The following is a 19,487-nucleotide window of genomic DNA, read 5'->3' on the forward strand; positions in this document are numbered from 1 at the left end:
CGTGTCTTAATTTATATACATGTATTTGTGATATAAGCCATGACATAGGAGTGGTATAAAGCCATTTAATAAAAACAATATTATACTTGTATTATAACAATGAAATATGGTGTCATTACACAAATCAAAGCTTTAAAACAGGCTTACGTTAGACATGTCAGTCGAAGAATAACATTTTATGGTGTATATTTAATAAACATTAAACATTTTATTCATTTCTTTGACACCTAATTACACATATTATACGCCTGGTTTCTTTATTTACCATTTATTTCCGCATATTATGTTATTGTTTTATTTGTTCCTTATTTTCATGCCGATGTTGTTTTGTTGCAGATGCCGCAGGGAATGGAGGGCCTCTATGTCTGGCGCTGCGCAAACCGGCATCGGCACAGAAATTGGGGGAAATAGAGCAATATGCCTTAAACAGCGAGACCAATACTGATTATGACCCTAAGTCAAGCAGACAATTCACGCAATCAAACTGGCGAAGTCGTTCTGAGCCTACAAAGAAACAGGATGCCATTGTTCGTGTTAAACAAGAACCAATGTCTGTTCAGGTCAATGCACAAACAGGAAATGCGTATGACGCTGGGATTTCAGCACAAGTTACCATGGAAACAGGAGATGAGAAGTCATATGATGACAACTCGATGGATGTTAACGATCCTCTAGGTTATAATTACGTGTTGAATAGTCTTGAACCTGACGGGCAACGAGCTAATGGTCTTCCATCAAGTCCAATGCAAGTGCCAGTACAATACCCGAAATCCAACCAGTACACAATATCATCAGATGAAGATGGGGCCCAGGACCTCACTGTTTTTACTCCAGATCAACCTCATAATTTATCAACCTCTAAACCTCAGTTACAAGTTGCCAGTTCCAAAGGACAGGACAATCTTGTTAAATACGATAGCAATGCTAATGCTGTACCAATTTCCCTATATTCGAATGAACAGTTCATCTCTCCAAAGCCTATAGCAATACCTCAAAATTTGATCTTTCATGATCAGCAATCATCTGGAAACCTCTTAGGACAACCACCTGTTCTTCAATTTGCTCAAAATAATCAAGGCACTTCATCAGCTCCGATGGTAACAGGTAGTGGGAAACAACGTGGAAATCCACCACCATTATTTGTTGCTGGTATGCCTCGCCTTCAGCTGGTCAATGTACGTGGACCATCCCCTCAAACCTCGGCATTCATGATTGGACCAGGGGGACAAACATTGAAGTTTCATGATCACACTCCTCCACATATGTTAGCCGCACCTGGAGGCATGCTTGTTTCACCTCAGGACACAGGGCCTCAACAGACAGAGGTATCAAGTCCAACCAGTGGTGGACACAGTAGTGATGGTATGTCACCACAATCATCCAAAAAGAAAAGGAAAAGGTTAGATGACACAACAGTCTTCCGAGATCCACAAGAAGCTTCACTGCCATTCAACGGGCCAAACAAGTACCGTTTCTATTGTGACGTATGTGACACGGGGTTCACAAGAAAATATACATTTAATCGACACAAATGTAAAGGAAGAGTAGAGAAGCATTATTGTCAACTCTGCGATAAGGCTTACCTCTCTAAATACAAATTGAAGGACCATATTCTTGTCAAGCACGAGGGTCAGACTGTGAGCTGTCCAGAATGCGGCAAACGGTTTTCATCACGCTCATCTATGGAGATGCATAAGAAGCAACAGCACGAGGGCCAGTACAGTATCTTCTGCAAAGTATGTGGTAAAGGGTTTAACCACACAGGGCATTATTACGGGCACATGAATAAGCACACTAATACCAAACCATTCTGGTGTCAGCAGTGCGGAAAGCGATTTTATGGCTCATCCTATCTTCATAATCACAAGCAGGTTTGCCGAGGAAACAACGACCTCAACTATTCTTGCTCTGTATGTGATCGTAAATTCAAGTGCGAGCTTTACCTGAAGAAACATATGAAGATTCATGACAACACACCCATTATATCTAATCCAAATGTAGCTAAAGTTAAAGACGAAGATCTCAAGATGGCAGGTGTAGCAGTGGCCAACCCTTCTGCCCTGAATGGTGCAGTTTTTCCTGAAGCTGGTCAACCAGTCTTTCCAGATGGGCAAGATGTTTCAGATTCTAATTCAAACTCAAATATCTCAGGGGCTCTACTGATTGACGAGGGAAATATTGCTGAGGGCTCGGAGTCTTTTAGTAATGAAGCAGCTTCCGTAGGTGCTAAGCAGGCTATGGTGGCTTGAGAAAAAAAGTTGCTTTGTATGAATGAAAATTTTCACAATGTAACTTTTTCAGTTTGATTTTCATTTTGTGGTGTAGGAATATTTTTTTTTTTTTGCTTTTTTTTTGTGTTTTTTTTTTAAATCTTTTTTTCCCCTCTCTTTGTTCTGACAATTGACTTACAGCAAAAAGTGTTTTTAAGTGATTCATTCACATTTTTAAGATGCTGAAAATTGAAAACAAGTAGTAGTGTTGGAGTGACAAATGGTATAAAACCAGTTGACATAAGAATATAGAATGATGTTATAACAGACTGTTATTAATATCCCCTAGAAGTGAGAAAATTGACTGTGATGAATTTATAATGGGGAAAATATAGGATATTCCTCTGGCATTATTACCAGCAGTTGCTTACTGTAACAAATGCAATTTATCAGTAAGTCATTTTACTGTGACAAATTGACAAGACTAGTTCAAACACTGTCAGGAAGTGGCTGTAAATTATACTAAATGACTATGATAATCTTAGATGGGTAAAAATCCAGCTTTAAAATTTGATTGTTGTAATTAAGCATTTGATGGCGGCATTCTTCACTTTGTGAGACTTGGAATGAGGATCTTTAGAAGAAGAGGGCATTAGGAAGATTTTCATTTTGTCTAATCTTTTCTTTAATTCCTTTTTTTTGTTTAGAAATTTAGTTCATTATTACATTTTGATGTATGTATATCTACTAGTATGTATTGAGCTTTACTATCTTTTTTTGTTTGTTTCCCTTTCTCTATGCAATTTCATTTCAATTTTAATGTTAATGTTGTGTTAATGAAAATATATATATTCAATGTAAATGATAAGACAGATGAAAATTTATTGACTTAGGTTTGTGAAGTTTTACCATGCAAAGCTTTGCTCTTATTCGCGATTTTGTTCATGTTTTAATGAGTGCCTGATTTGTTAACAAAATTTGTATGTGATACAAATTTGAGCCGTGCCATGACAAAACCAACATAGTGTGTTTGCAACCAGCATGGATCCAGACCATCTGCGCAGTCTGATCAGGATCCATGCTGTTCACTATCAGTTTCTCTACTTGTTATAGGGTTGGTAAGCGAACAGTATGGTTCCTGATCAGACTGGGTGGATGGTCTGGATCCATGCTGGTCGCAAAAGCACTATGTTGGTTTTGTCATGACGCGGCTCATTTATTATATAATCAATTATAGTAACATGGTACAGTGTATTTTGATTTTCAAAATTGTCTGCACAGTGCATTTGAATATGTTACTATAAATAGCTTAGTTAATTGGTAATCTGTCAGTAGTATACCAAAGATTCTCAAAAAGTTAAAACTTTAGTTTTTGCTTTAACTAAAAACTTTAAAGTTGTGAAGTGATTTCTGTAATGTTAGCTTTAAACTTGTGAGATATCACAGTAAAATGTTTATTCTTATTGACTTCACTCATTCATGTGATTTAGAAAAGTCAGTATATAAAGTTTATATTTTTTCTAAAATTATCAATTTGGGAAGAATTTTATTCTTTTTGGATAACATTGTGAAGACCACAGTGTTATTGGCTTGAACACTTAAGTATATGTGATGGCTTAAAGCAAAAGGTTAATGAGTCCTTCTCCATTTTTCATGTGTGTCTTGCTTGGAAGTTGTTAAGTTCTTGTGGAGACTGAAACATTATTTAGGAAATATAGTAAGGTCTGTGTCATCAGCTTAATCTGGAATTTACGCAAGCACGAAAAAAAAAACTGACTTGATTTTAATCTCACAACATTTATTGATGATGTTACAATTTTAAAACACTATTTTAACTTGTAAAACACCATGGAGAAAGTTTTTAAAGATTCAATGTTATTGTACTTGGACTGTAAGCACTTTATTATTGTATATATATATGTAGATTTTTGCTGTTTTATAATTTGACTTCATCTGCTAACAATGTTGCATTTGGAGTTATTGTGATCTCTCCTTGTCCATTGAATGTCCCCATGTCCTTGAAGTTGAAACATGCAGATATAGTCCTGATAAATAAATGTTGAAGGTGTTTATAATTACTGTCTGTGAATCATTCCTATAATACAGATTGAAACATTTTGGTTACTTTGGTTACAGTGAAAAAAAAATCATAAGAAATAATGATAAGTTAAATTAAAATTAAAAAATTTAATTTATCATGATTCAAAGAGTATGGAAATGTTGACTTAAATACTGACTGATCTCTTAATGTAAAAAAGCAAAAATTCCCCCAAAACGAGATATAACTCAGGTGAGCAGCTTAGAGCCTAGAAAGCTCTCTTGTTTATCTTTTTCTGACCCGAACCCGGCAGAGTTGTTATCTGGGCATTATTTTCCTTCTAACCTCTTCTGTATAAACATTTTAGAACTGCGTTTTTTGCTGTATTTCTTTTTTTATTATTGAGTTTTTTTTATTGAGTTTTTTTAGAATAACTTTGTTGTATTATATTTAATCCAGACAGTATTTTTCCTGTTGATTTTTGATGAGATGTAAGGTTTAATTGTGAAGTTTTTTTGTGTTTTGAAAACCAAACATTCCATAATGTATATATAGTGACATAGTATATGCTGTCTTTAAAAGATTGGATATGTAAATGTATTTTAAACTGTTGCAAAGATTGTTACTTCATCATTTCAATCATTGTTACCCGTTCTTTAAACATTTTATTTAAATGAACACAAGTCAGTTGTTAAGTTTTATAGCCAAAGATATACAACAAGAGTTATGTCATTATCTTTATCAAACTTAGCTGAGTGACATTTTCTTTAACTTAGAAACTTCAAACATTCTAACTGATCAGATTTTACTATTCACTGCTGAATTTGAGTTTTTATATTGAAAACAAATGGTTATTTCTGAAGTTAAAACTGGGCAAGTTCTATAAACAAATTAAGTAATGTGAATTAAGATTATGTCATTGTTGCTATGGACATCAAAGTGTTATCATAAAAGTCTTCCATTATCAAATTGGTGTGATAGCCATTGGTCTGTTTTTATATTGCATGTATGATGTATAAAATACTGTCTACAGTATTTTTTATCGGTGTACAGTAAATGTGTGGACAAAAAACGTTAGTAATAGAAAATAACCTATTTAGAAGTTGGTTTGTTTCCTAGGTGTGTGGCCATGTGGTTAAGGTCATTGACTTCAAACCACTTGCCCATCACAGCTGTGAGTTGGATTCCTACAAGTGACTATGGATTGTTTCATGCAAGGAAGCTTTCCAGGTAGCTAACGGAACTTCTGTGCATGGTTCTATTCTGCTGCCCGCTCATGTCTGATATAAATGCATAGAGGAGCACCTGAGGTTTTATATAAGTAAAGCTAGAAAGTTGCTATAAGACCTTCACAGTGTTGGTTTGACAGAAAACCAAGCCCCAAAAAAGTTTCCTTGGTAATTTTAATAGCATTTTTGCATAATATGACATTAAAAACATTGGGTTTTTTTTCCAAAAAGGATTTAAAGAATATACAAAATATTTTCATTCTCAAAATAGTATAAGTCTTGAAGATCCATTAGTTCAGCTCAGTCTAAATCATTATTGCATTTTTAAAAAAGAAATTCTAAGAGACACACATACTAAAATAGTAAATATTTTGTAATTGTTTATAGTTGAACCTCGCTAATCATAATAATGATATTTTAGATTTTTTTGTTGCTTATGACATTCTAACATTTTGATTGACAACGACATTTTGATTGTTTAAACATCACCTGATAACAATATTTTATACTTGACTATCATTTAAACCAAGAACATTGGCCTGAAGTTTACCATTTAAATCTAGGACATTGGCATTAAGTTTTCACCTGAAGATTCAGAATGTTAATGATACTCTGACATTTGTTTGTCAGACTTTTAAAACATGTTGCACTTTCATTAACATAAAAACAAACTAAAATAATAGTGCAACATTTGTTGTTTACAATATAAATTCATAGCTACATTGAGATTTTTTTAACCAATATGTTGTCGTCTCAGTTCAAGGTTATTGTAATTGCATGTATATAAATCAGCAAGTAGGATAATCTTGTATTGAGATGCAAATATTCATCATAATGTAATATTAGGTTAATTGAGCTTTGTGTATTTACCTCAATCTTACTGTTTTGCTCAGGGTAGCTTTTATTGTCCAATTTGCAGTTACTATGGTAACACTAGAGTTTCTTTTTGTGTGTACATTTACATTTAGTGGCTTTTTCCCTTCGCTTTAAAAAAACACAAAACAATACAATACATGCATAATATAGAATACTATTCACCATTGCTGAAAATGAAAATAGCCTGATTTGTATAAGGTAAACTTACGTTGTTTATTTTTTTCATGTGTACAATTATATATGGTACATTTTTGGAGTCTTCCAAATACAGAGCCAAAATCAGAAAATTGAAGTATCACAAGTTACAAATGTAGAAATCAAACAAGGATTAAATGTAGCACTTTATTAATTTCTGTTATCTTGAATCAAGTGTGGTTTTTGTGTCGCCTCTACGGAGTAGTGGCGACATATAGGGATCACTTCTCCGTTGTCTGTCTGTCCGTCTGTCTGTCCGTGCGTCCGTCACAAAACTTGTCCGGACTACTCCTCATAAACTACTAGTGCAATTTCATCCAAACTTTACAGGAATGATCAGTACCAAGTCTAGTTGTGCATATTGTCAGCATTTTCCGGTTCAATGATTTTTGTCAGAGTTATGGCCCTTTTATAATTTTTAATTTTAAAGTTTGTCCGGACTACTTCTCTTATACCACTAATGCAATTTCATTGAAACTTTACAGGATTGATCTGTAGCTCAAGTCCTTGCGCATATTGCACGGGTTTTCCGGTTGAATGATTTTTGGCCGAGTTATGGCCCTTTGATTAAAAGGTTTCTTTTTCTGTGTGTTGCCAGATACACAAAAGCTTGTCCGGACTACTCCTCATAAACTACTGGTGCAATTTCATCCAAACTTTACAGGAATGATCAGTACCAAGTCTAGTTGTGCACTGTCCGTCCGTCTGTCCGTCTGTCACAAAATTTGTCCCAACATGAAATTGGCCATCATGAGGCGACACATGTGATTACTGATCGCTCTTGTTCTTACTTAATTTGAAATAATTTGTAATTGAAAGAGACACAGAAATTTATGCCTGCATTCACACTTCTTTTGTAATATATACTACTCAACATATAAGTTAGAAGAGTCAGTTTTAGATTTATCTTCCATGAAGAAAAAGTGTCCATATATTTGAAAGTTTGTAATTGGTTCATGTAGATATTGACTATAATTTTGTTGATATTTCCAGTGCTCTACTTCAGAGAGCATTAGAGGTATTGAAATCTATATTGTATGATTTCTCTTTAAAGGTACATTAACACAATAATACACTAAAGGTAATATATCATTTTATGATATAAGACTCCTTAGTGCAGTGATAACGGAAAATTTCAGTATATATACTTAAATACTGTATACATGTAGGTGAATTGGAACTTTTACCTGTAATGACAATTGGCAGTTTTCATGAGGATGGGTATTTCACCTGTAATGTTTTAACATTATTGAATTAGTATGTTCATATGATAAACTCCTTTAAATTCCAGCATTTTACTAATTGATAGACTATTCACAGTGTATTCCCTTTGTTTCAGCAGTCATTAATTGTTGAACTGTTCACATGTATTTCACCTGTGATTTCTTTTGGCATTCACTAATTACAAATCATTTCTGTATGTAAATTGCATTGGCTATGTTTTGAATTCCTGCAGTCACTTCCATGTAAACTGTATCTATTACCTGTTGAATTCGGGCATTCACTAAATTAATCATATATAGTTTATACAATACCTATTGAGTAAATAATTAAAGAAGTAACAATGCTCGACTTAGCCACTGGTCACTCACTGTTGTGGTTCAAATCCCACAAGTGAGTTTGTATACTTTATTCTGAGGAAGCTACTAAATGTCCGTGATTCTTCTTGGGGTGCCTACCCGCACCTGAAATAATATTCTGAGAGGCACCTGAGGTCCTCTGCCTTCAGAAAACCTAGAAAGTCCCATATCACCTTACCAGTGAGCACAAAGAAAAAATTGAGGAGGAGGGGGGGTGGGGGGATACTGTGTATAATTCTGGCAATTGTAAATAGTTCAACTAGTTACATTGTGTATACTTCTTACATAAGTTTTGACATACGTACATTTATTCAGCTATGTTTGGACATCTCTGTTTTCTTAAACTATTTGCAGATATTATACTGATTACAGCATTCACTCGTTACTAAAGATAATATGTGTATGATTAATTGAATTAATAGGTATAACGTCTTGAATTTCAACATTTCACTGTGTAATGACAGTTTTTCCAAGAAATTTTGTTAATATTTGAAAATTGCCAATTATCATTACAGGTCCATTGCGTTTATATAGTAAATAATTGTTTTTAATGTTTTTATTATAACATGTAAAGTTATTGATACATTTGTTTTTCTATTCAAACATTCCATTTTAACAGCTAGTAATGCAAGAAACTAATACATTTACATTAATTTTATCTATGCAGAAAATATTTTATAACTTGTTAACATTTGTAAATACATTTTATTTTGAGAGACAAAATTGTATATATTTATATATATAGATATATGACTTACATAGAGTTGATTTGTTTCATAATTGTACATTATATAATAACATAGAGATCATTTGTTTCATTATTATACACTAGTTTGCTTCATGTTTGCATTGAATGAGTGATATTTTAGATGTTTTGTTTGTTTGTTTGGGGTTTTCTTTTCAGTAAATGTGGTCATTTCTCTTATGTTACAGTATTTTGATACACTAGAGAGCTGGATTTGAATCAGTTAAGGATGAGCTACATATCAATTTGTTGTTATCAATATAACATCAATGTCTGAGGGGAGTGGTAGCCTAGTGGTTAAGGTATCTGCCTCTCAACCCAGAGATCATGGGTTCGAGCCCTACTCAGGTCACGACCATGTTTATTCATATGACACCAGTACTGGTTGGTTCCAGGAAGCAGACTCGAAAGTGATTAATATAAGTTGCAAGAACTTGTTTCGCAATCGAGCTTAAATAAATATGTTTCAACCAACAACAATGTCTGGTTTCTGGAACCATCTATTAATCTGTCTATACGATCCAGGTTTCAGAGAACTTTGCATGATATCAATAGGAGGTTTATGTCAGATTTCTTGTGTATGTTACATGATGTCATGGTTTTTATGTCAGATTTTAGTGGACCTTAAATGATACAATAATAGCAGATTCCATGGCAGTCCTTTTTAGGCATGTTACTTGCTTGATGGCATTACTTCATGTAAAATTCCATGGTTTATTTCCTGATATCATGGCCTCACTAATGTCATGGTCTTTCATTTGCAACAGGTCGAAATGTCATGGTTTAAAGTCTTGGAGGTTCCATAAGATCTTACAGCTAGTTGAATGTCATGATTCTTTGTTAGATTTAAGGTGTTGGTGTTGGTTAAATACCAGTTGAGACCAGTTTTCAAGTTCATTTCTTTTACCTATTCTTCTTGACCAATGTTTTGATCATTGTTTACATATTATTCATATTAATAAGATTGTGATACATTTCTTTTGGCATTCCATTTTTTTGATATGCTCATTTTAATATAACTATGCCAGGCATCATTAGTGTGACTAACTCATGTATAATGGTTATTAACAAGTACTGAATATTTGAACTTGTAGTGTAATGCTTTCTTCATAGTTTACTGGATTTTTTTTTATATTCAATGACATTTTGTATTAATTCACATAGCGGCATTGGACATGTTATTTTGATCAGGAAATTTCTTTAAAATGTGTGATTTGAATTGTAACAAAGTTTTGTTTGTGAATGTAAACCCAGAGTGTGATGTGGTAAATGATGTGTTTCTGTTTATATTACAAAAGTAACTTCTGTAAAATTTTGAGAAAGTACTGTGAAGCATTTGTAACTATGATTTGACGTAGTTCCATTTATTGCTTTTGGCAACCAAAAAAAAAAAATATATATATAAAAAGATGTTTTCAGTTTTTGTAGTTTTTGGATCCGCATAATATGTTGTTTTCTCCGGGTCAGAAATTTTACCAATAATCATGGAAAAGGGGACTGGTTTACACAGCTTCTTATAAAGTATTGTTGTTAATCAGGTGGCTGTTATTTCAGGTATATTCATTAAATAAGGTAATACTTCACGGTGTGTAACAGGTATCATGAGTTGACGGATGTGCTCAGTGATAAAGTCCATGTTAAGTTGTTGTTTTTTTCCCCAAACTGAGTTCAACTGTTAGCCCATGATTATTGGGAAATATTTTGAATGTTTTTGACCAAAATTCACTGGTATGTTTGTTTGATGGCTATGGTTGTTATTTCCAGATGCTAGCTTTACCAGTTAGACACAGTGTTTATTATACAAGTGTGCATGTGTTATATTTAACCTGTTACAGTACAACCTGTTTTATGAAATGTTTGATCATTATGACATTGATGAGTCATACTTTGTGTGGCTTTCTTGTATGAATTTCGTAGTTTTTATATCAAATGAAAATCATTCATAAGTTTTGTTTAAAAAAAATGTTTGTTTTAAAGAACAGATTCTAGTGGATTTTATGGAAATAACATTTTTATATTATGGAATTTATTTTATAAATAAAAACAATTCAGTTGACTTGAATGGATTCGATTGGGTTTAAGTGAAAGAATTATTGGTTTTATTGAAAATATTTTATCGGTTTTGAAGGTCTTTTACCAACTTTGTTTTATGAAATTTTAATGTGCTTATTTGATTGGTACTGATTTAATTGATTTTATATCTGTAATGAAGAAGAATAAAATTGAAAGGTGAAAATTTACCTTAAATAATTTCTGGGAGCTGGGCAATTTGAAAGAAATGTCAATTTGATATATTGTATGTTTTGTTGCAGTTACTTTGATTTATCAATATGCATTGACATATATTACTAAATTAGATTTCTGATTAGATTAAAATATCAATGATTTATATAATTATAATTAGCAGATATTGTACATTGCAGATAAAGATTTGAATGTTTTAACATTGGTACATTGGTGTCTGGGCAGTATTTAGAGTTATCAATTGTCTTCCATGTCTGATTATTTTATATGATAAAAGATCTATTGAAATACCTATGCTATATTTTTTGTGTGCTAAGTTAATGCAAGAGTTTTAGCACTTTTTTTCGCAGGCTTATTGCTTTCTTTCTGCTACTATCTGTATTATGTGAGTTTTGAATTTTTATAATCATTGGTTATATTTTCATCCTTTCAATAACTGATAAAAAACTGATGTCATGTAGCTTAATGAAATGAATGATTTGTTTGTAAGGTTGAAATTTGATTTTTTTGATGATTTATGGAATTCAGATATTTGTTTTGATATATTAATACAATAACAGGCTATTTCATATAGGATTATCATTTATAGAGATAGGGCATTACTACCTGATAAAGATCTGGTATTTTAATACTGTTGATAATTACAATAAATCACATCAAACATTGAAAATGCATAGCAAGTAAAGTAAACAACACTTCTATATTGTCTGATACTTACCGGTAATTGATTAATTAGTGTGCATTTTTTTTTTTTGAGATCTGAAATTTTTTTACCACAAAAGTGACAATCCGGCATATCTAAAAATAATTTCAGAGTGAAATCCAATGTGCAGGCAACATTTTCTACTCAACCTGCATCAAATACACTTAAATTCTACTCACAATTACAAGCTGACAAGTGGAATTTTTGATCTCTGGTCAGTACCAGAGTTATTTAATTTACTGGCATCTTCATGATCATATATAAGGTTTACAAAATATCATTAGAGGCCACAAATAACACATTATTACCTGTGTTCTTGTGTATGTTATAAAATGTTGTTGAACCCTGAAAGTTGAAAAAATGAGGGTGGATTTTTTTTGTGATTCTGATAATATGTCTTATATGAAATAGCCTTTTGTTTTTGGTTTTCTTTTTTGTTAAATTAGAATTATGTAGCAAATTTTTCAGTTTATAAAGGTTTAGTTTTAGAAATAATAGAAAAAATAATATTTTATATTTCATAAAAAAAGATATTTTTGATAATATAGAAGTATTTAGGTAGAAATCACATTTTTTGTGTCTTAATATCTCTTAAATAAACAATCATAATAAACTTTGTCTTTCTTTATCTTAATTTTCTGTGTGGCACAAGTGTCACAGGTTATTTAGTGGAGAGTGCTACTGGCAATAATGATGAGTGCATCTGGTTATAGTGAAATGTGGCACTGGCAATGATGAGTGTAATAGTGATGAGTGCCACAGGTTATAGAAAAGAGAGTGCCACTAGAAATAATGATGAGTGTCACAGGTTATAATGCAGAGTGCCACTGGCACTATTGAATAATGAGTGTAAGTGGCAATAATGATGAGTGTCACAGGTTATATTGAAGAGTGTCACTGGCACTATTAGATAATGAGTGTAAGTGGCAATAATGAGTGTCACAGGTAATATTGAAGAGTGCCACTGGCACTATTAGATAATGAGTGTAAGTGGCAATAATGATGAGTGTCACAGGTTATAATGCAGAGTGCCACTGGCACTATTAGATAATGAGTGTAAGTGGCAATAATGATGAGTGTCACAGGTTATATTGAAGAGTGCCACTGGCACTATTAGATAATGAGTGTAAGTGGCAATAATGATGAGTGTCACAGGTTATATTGAAGAGTGCCACTGGCACTATTAGATAATGAGTGTAAGTGGCAATAATGATGAGTGTCACAGGTAATATTGAAGAGTGCCACTGGCACTATTAGATAATGAGTGTAAGTGGCAATAATGATGAGTGTCACAGGTTATAATGCAGAGTGCCACTGGCACTATTGAATAATGAGTGTAAGTGGCAATAATGATGAGTGTCACAGGTTATAGTGAAGAGTGCCACTGGCAGTAATGAATGCCACAGGTTATATTGCAGAATGCCACTGGCACTATTGAATAAGGGTGAGTGCAACTGTCAATAATGATAAGTGACACTGACAATAGTGTTGACTGTCACTGGTATTGTGCATCTGGAATTGATGAGGGGTGCCACTGACAATAATGATGAGTGTGACTGGTAATAGTGATGAGTGCCACTGACAATTATGATGAGTGTCACATGTGATAATGCATTGCCTGCCCTTTAAATGTACTATCAAGTAGCCCTCAAATATATTATGCATATTGACCAGACTTTAAGTAATAAAGAGCTAAAAAGGCAATTGTCTTATGAATTAATTTTTAAGGCAATGTGCTAGCCTATGAATTGCCAAAAAAAAAGCATTTGTTTGAAAGGCGAAAATGACAATTATTTATGAAGTGCCAACATGGCAGTCATCATGAAGTGCCAGCATGGCAGTCATAATGAGATGCCAACATAAAAGTCATCATGAAGTGCAAACATGGCAGTTTCCTGAAGCCAAGTCTCAGACATAAACCGCGTCTCTATGTCATGAGGCTGAGTGTTGCGCATAAAATTTAGGGCCCTGCAATCGAGGTTAAGGACCAACTTGCTTGCCACTCTTTTTATTGCCCACTTCTCCACTATTTGTGACACGAGTATTTTGTGACAAAGTCACTTTTGTTTACAGTTTATTATGCAAGTTACATGTATAGCTTTACACTACATGTATTTTGGTAATGCACTTTCAGTTGAGAGTGTTTATAAGTGTTGTTTGATTCTGCTCAAAATGTAGTAATAACCCAATATATTTGTAGTGATATTTTATCTCTTTCAAAGTAACAGGGTATGCTTACTACTTTTCATACTGCGGTATCTGTAGCAGAGTGGTTAAGGTTGTTGACTTCAAACCACTTGCCTCTCACCACTGTAAGTTTGAGCTGCACTCTACATGTGAGAAAGCTGTCTGACTAACATACCGAACATCATTGGTTCTACTGAGGTGCCTGTTCTTTCCTGAAATATAAACAGAGGGGCACCTGAGATCACCCTCCGCCAGTAAAGCTGGAAAGTCGCCATATGGTGTTGGTGCGACAAAAAACCTAACCAAAAAAAATGTAATTTTCTTTATATATATTTTTCAGCTACCATATTTAAGAGGATATTTCACAAACATGACAGTCCAACTTCCAGTTTAAAGTATACAATAAAAGCCAAAAGAAACAGAAAGCAACATTTACAACATGTTATAGTAAAGAATCCTCCTCAGGTTGGTGGTATTGACAATTTAGAGAAAGTGACACCTGAGCCGCCTTTAACTGCATATAAAGGTAGATCATCTTGCTTGAATAGTAACTCCAACCAATTATCTAACAATTTAGGAGGAGCTCCACAAGATATTGAAAATGAGGAGGAGAAGAAGAAAATTAGTGAAAAGAATACGGACGAGACCAGTGCAGAGAGGGTTGACTGTGCTCCGGAGGTTATTAGTTTTGACACAGATTATGGAAATCTGTTTGAAGAGACAAGACTAGCATGTGTAAATGTTGAAAATGTTGAAGGAAATAAATTAGAGTTTTTCAGTGGCGATGATGCCTTGTCAAGCCTCGTTGCCGAATCAAATGACAATTACGAAGATACTGAGAAAATTAGAAAGATTGCAACAAATCGTGAAAAATTAAAACAGAGTACAAAACAGATTCAAAATGCGGGTGTTCGTTATAATTATGACTGTTTTAGATGTGGTAAAAAGTTTAAAAATCGCGCTCCACTCAATTTACATATAGCATCAGAACATAATGAAGATGGAGGACTAGGGCTGTTATGTATAGATTGTGGTAAACAAGTTGATTATGATCATGAACTAAAGCTGCATAAAAAGTTCTTCTGTAAAAAGGTGAAGAAATCTTTCCAATGCTTAGATTGTTTGTTGTATTTTTTAACTGAATCAGAAAAGAATGAACACCCATGTACCAAAGATCCATCAAAACCATACTATTGCACAGTTAAAGATTGCCAGACGATCAGTAGAAATGTAAAAGACTTAACAGAACATGTTACAAGACATCTCGGTATTAAACCATTCCTCTGTAATGTGTGTGGAAAAGCTTTCTCGGCTAAAAAGGACATGGACCGACATGGAGATGTTCACAAAGAATCGAAAGATTACATTTGTAAAGAATGTGGTAACTCTTTTAAAAGTTACCATACAATGAGGAGGCATGTTTTCTCGCACAATTTCAAAGATCGATTTAAGTGCGATAAATGTTCTTACACAACTGCAATGAAAAATTGTTTTGATCAGCATATGATCAGGCATAAAAAGCGAGAACATACGTGTAAAATATGTGCCAAAAAATTACGATCTGCAAGAAGTCTTTCTAAACACATACAGAATCGTCACACCTTCAACAGGATCTTCACTTGCCGTTTTTGCGATTTCACAACAGATGTTGGTCTCAGTTATTCTAGTCATATGCGAAATCATAAAGGACGGAAACACCTTGCACGTAATTTAGCCAAAAAGACATCCAAACAGAATATGGCTTTAGATTTGTCAGATACAGCAAAAACAGGACATGATTTTCAAGTGGCTACTTCAGAAAATGTCCTAAATGCTTCGCAATTACATTCAAGCTTTTCGTTCACCAACATGTCTCCCAATGTAAAGTATTTAGTCAATACTCCACTAACAAGTACTCCGATGTTAGGGGATGCAGCTATATTGGATCACGAGGATCTAAATATTTCCAGTCAAAATGCAGATTCTGTGATGGCCGACCCTACTGATTTATCTGTTATACCATCAGATGGAGCAAACACAAGTTTATTTTTTTACACTATAGGGTTACCATCCAGCACGTTAAATGTCCCTAATTTTATATCGGACACAATAACTGCTGTATCTGTACCGGAAAACTGGCCGGGTAGTGAAGTTAATTGAAAAACAAGATAATCTGTACCAGAAAACTGGCCAGGAAGTGAAGTTAATTGAAAAACCAGATAAACTGTACCAGAAAACTGGCTGGGAAGTGAAGTTAATTGAAAAACCAGATAAACTGTACCAGAAAACTGGCTGGGAAGTTAAGTTAATTGAAAAACCAGATAAACTGTACCAGAAAACTGGCCAGGCAGTGAAGTTAATTGAAAAACCAGATAAACTGTACCAGAAAACTGGCCGGGTAGTGAAGTTAATTGAAAAACAAGATAATCTGTACCAGAAAACTGGCCAGGCAGTGAAGTTAATTGAAAAAGCCATAAGATCTGTACCAGAAAACTGGCCAGGCAGTGAAGTTAATTGAAAAACAAGATAATCTGTACCAGAAAACTGGCTGGGAAGTGAAGTTAATTGAAAAAGCCATATGATCTGTACTGGAAAACTGGCCTGGTAGTGAAGTTAATTGTAAAAACATATAATCTGTACCAGAAAACTGGCCAGGCAGTGCAGTTAATTGAAAAAGCCATAATTATGATCTGTACCAGAAAACTGGCTGTGCAGTGAAGTTCATTGAAAAAACATATGTATGAATTTATTTATTATGTTTCATAAGGTACAATCTTTTTTTTCTTTTTTTTTTACAAACACACTTTTTCAAATGTCACCTGTTTTTTGGTCTGTACAAATAATAAGAGGGGTAATATATATTTCAAAGTTTTAAACTGTCTTTCAATGTAAAAAGTTGGGTAAAAAACATATAAAAGGCCTAGTAAATATCATAGTATGGTAGGGGAGAGCATGTAGTTATAATTTGTTTCATTTCTTTTCTTAATTATAATTGTACTTGTACATGGAGGGATTCAATTAATTGTATGCAAAGAAATTTTTCAAAAATTTAGTAGATATGTTTAGAGATACATTTGGGATAACTGTAGTAATACAAGGTTTGTGGTAATACAAGGTTTTTGGGATAGATCATATTGGGATCATGTTAAAGGTAGCAAGGTAAACTTGAAATTCTTTTTTGTTATAATTAAGTAGAAAAAAACAATATTTTTTCTTTTATTTTATTTTATTACTTAACTTGTTTGTGTTTGATGCAGTTGCTATATTTTACTGTTCTAACTATGATTGTGTGTACTACCAGTCTACAGTATTATGTCATTAATACACAGAGTATTTCCTATAAAGACTTGAAACAGTAACACCACCAGATGGGTAAAATAAATTTTAAACAAGAGCTGTCGGTAGGACAGCAACGCTCGACTATTCTTAGTGCTTGATAGTAAAAAAAAAGGCTTGATACAGTTACCTCCTCCTCCTCCTGTTTACAGGTTGGGGTAATGATGGAAAGTTTCAAAGCCATATGTCAATGGACTTTGAAAATATTTGAGGTATTACAAAAACTTTAACGTAAATTCTAAGTCGAAAAAGGGGCATAATTCTGTCAAAATGCTTGATACAGTTATCTCCTCCTGTCTACAGGTTGGGGTCATGATGGTGAACAAGTGTGCAAAGTTTCAAAAGCATATGTCAATGGACTTTGAAAATATTTGAGGCATTACAAAAACTTTAACATAAGTGGTTACGCCAACTCGGACACAGACGCTCGGGTGACTACAATAACTCTACTTATTATTATCGAAAAGTCGAGCTAAAAAAATTAAGAAAAAAAATATTTAAAGTTTAAGAAATGTATAAAAGTTCACACTCCAGATGTAACTTTGTATGTATTATACAAAATATGTCAAAATTCAGTATTTCTATCACCAGATTTCTACCCCTTACATTAATACTTACAAAATAAGAAAAATAATATGCACATTTCTATGAAATTTGGTCAAAATACGCCAAGTGGTTTAGATGGATAAGTTGTTTTTAAAACTTTGTAGATATCAACAGAGAACAGGCACTCTGTCATCACGAAAGCTGACTTATACAAAAGGACTCATACATGTGTTTTTTTGATATTTTTAGATATAATTTACTTCAGATAAACAAAATTCACTGTTTAACAACAAAATATCTGTGGAAAAAACCTAGTAATTCCGTATGTATCCTCACAAATTGCTCTGAATGTTTAACAAAAAAACATTCTAAGATGTAAGGACAAATTACATAATTTTCAAGTAAATTAGTTGACTCTGTCAATCATTCAAACACAGTCCTAACAGTGGTTGTAAAGGTAGAATTGCAGTATTAATGTCTATTTTTGTTATGTTACAATTGTTTTAGGTAAATTTAATCGGGTAATTAATTATATATTGTTATGAAATAAAGGTTTAAATTGTGGGAATATATGTTTGTTTTATGTCTGTCCTGTATGATATTAGCTGTATTAAAACTCCTGACCTCCACTATTGCCACATTGTTCATGTCTGTAAGGTGATGGATTTAACATAACTAATATACCAGAATCATACTAGTGGAGATATTAACTTGCCAATACAATTGTTTAAGTTCCAATCTGACCACTCAATTATACTGTTGTTGGCTCTTTGGTCCTCCTTTACCAAACTACCTTTACTCCTACTCACTGAGGAGTCCCCAGAACTTTGATTTAGTTTTTTTTTGTACCACCCCACTCATTTCCTATACCCTTTGATGTATTGCTTTGAAACTTTAGATACTTGTTAATGATCATCACCTCCACTTTCAGGCAAGTACTTACAGTTCCAAACAGTGCAAGTATATAATGACACACTTGTATACAAAACTAGAACTCCGCGAGTTGGATGTGTCGCCTTGTGAACAATATAGTTTAAGAGAAATGGCAAAGACAAAAATGAAATTTGAAAATCAACAAAGGGCAATAACTCAAAAAATAAGAAATGCAGATCAGCAGTTTCTGTGCACTGCACTTCTTATCAATAAAATCTGTCATCCTATTAAGTTTCAAGTCTAAAGCTTTTATAATTATGAGAAATGGCCTGGACAAAAATAAAGTATGAAAATTAACAAAGGGCAATAACTCAAAAAATAAGAAATGCAGATCAGCAGTTTCTGTGCACTGCACTTCTTATCAAAGATCTATCATCCTAATAAGTTTCAAGTCTAAAGCTTTTTATAATCTGTGAGAAATGGCCTGGACAAAAATAAAGTATGAAAACTAACAAAGGGCAATAACTCAAAAAATAAGAAATGCAGAGTACCAGTTCTTGAGCACTGCACTTCTTCTTAATGAGATCTATCACCCTTATGAAGTTTTCATGTCCATAGCTTTATACTTTAGGAGAAATGCCTGGACAAAAATAAAGTATGAAAATTAACAAAGGGCAATAACTCAAAAAAATAAGAAATGCAGAGTACCAGTTCTTGTGCACTGCACTTCTTCTTAATGAGATCTA

At 33.3% G+C, this 19,487-nt stretch overlaps 1 protein-coding gene across 4 annotated transcripts in view; it reads left to right on the forward strand.

The window, feature by feature from the left end:
• Positions 1 to 17,378, forward strand: part of LOC132740848 (zinc finger protein 652-like) — a 37,532-nt gene extending 20,154 nt beyond the window's left edge. For 3 of the 4 annotated variants that reach the window (XM_060728887.1, XM_060728888.1, XM_060728886.1), the window contains exon 4: positions 337 to 4,621. In XM_060728887.1, coding sequence (XP_060584870.1) covers positions 337 to 2,249 — 1,913 coding nt within the window. In that variant the 3' untranslated portion in view covers positions 2,250 to 4,621. Of the gene's footprint in view, positions 1 to 336; positions 4,622 to 14,347; positions 16,130 to 16,435 lie in introns of those variants that run through there. The other variant, XM_060728889.1, reaches the window with a different exon arrangement.
• The last annotated feature ends 2,109 nt before the right edge of the window (positions 17,379 to 19,487 follow it).

The sequence above is a fragment of the Ruditapes philippinarum genome, unplaced genomic scaffold (genome assembly GCF_026571515.1).
Source record: "Ruditapes philippinarum isolate M1 unplaced genomic scaffold, ASM2657151v2 ctg393_1_1_1_1, whole genome shotgun sequence".
NCBI lineage: Eukaryota > Metazoa > Mollusca > Bivalvia > Venerida > Veneridae > Ruditapes > Ruditapes philippinarum.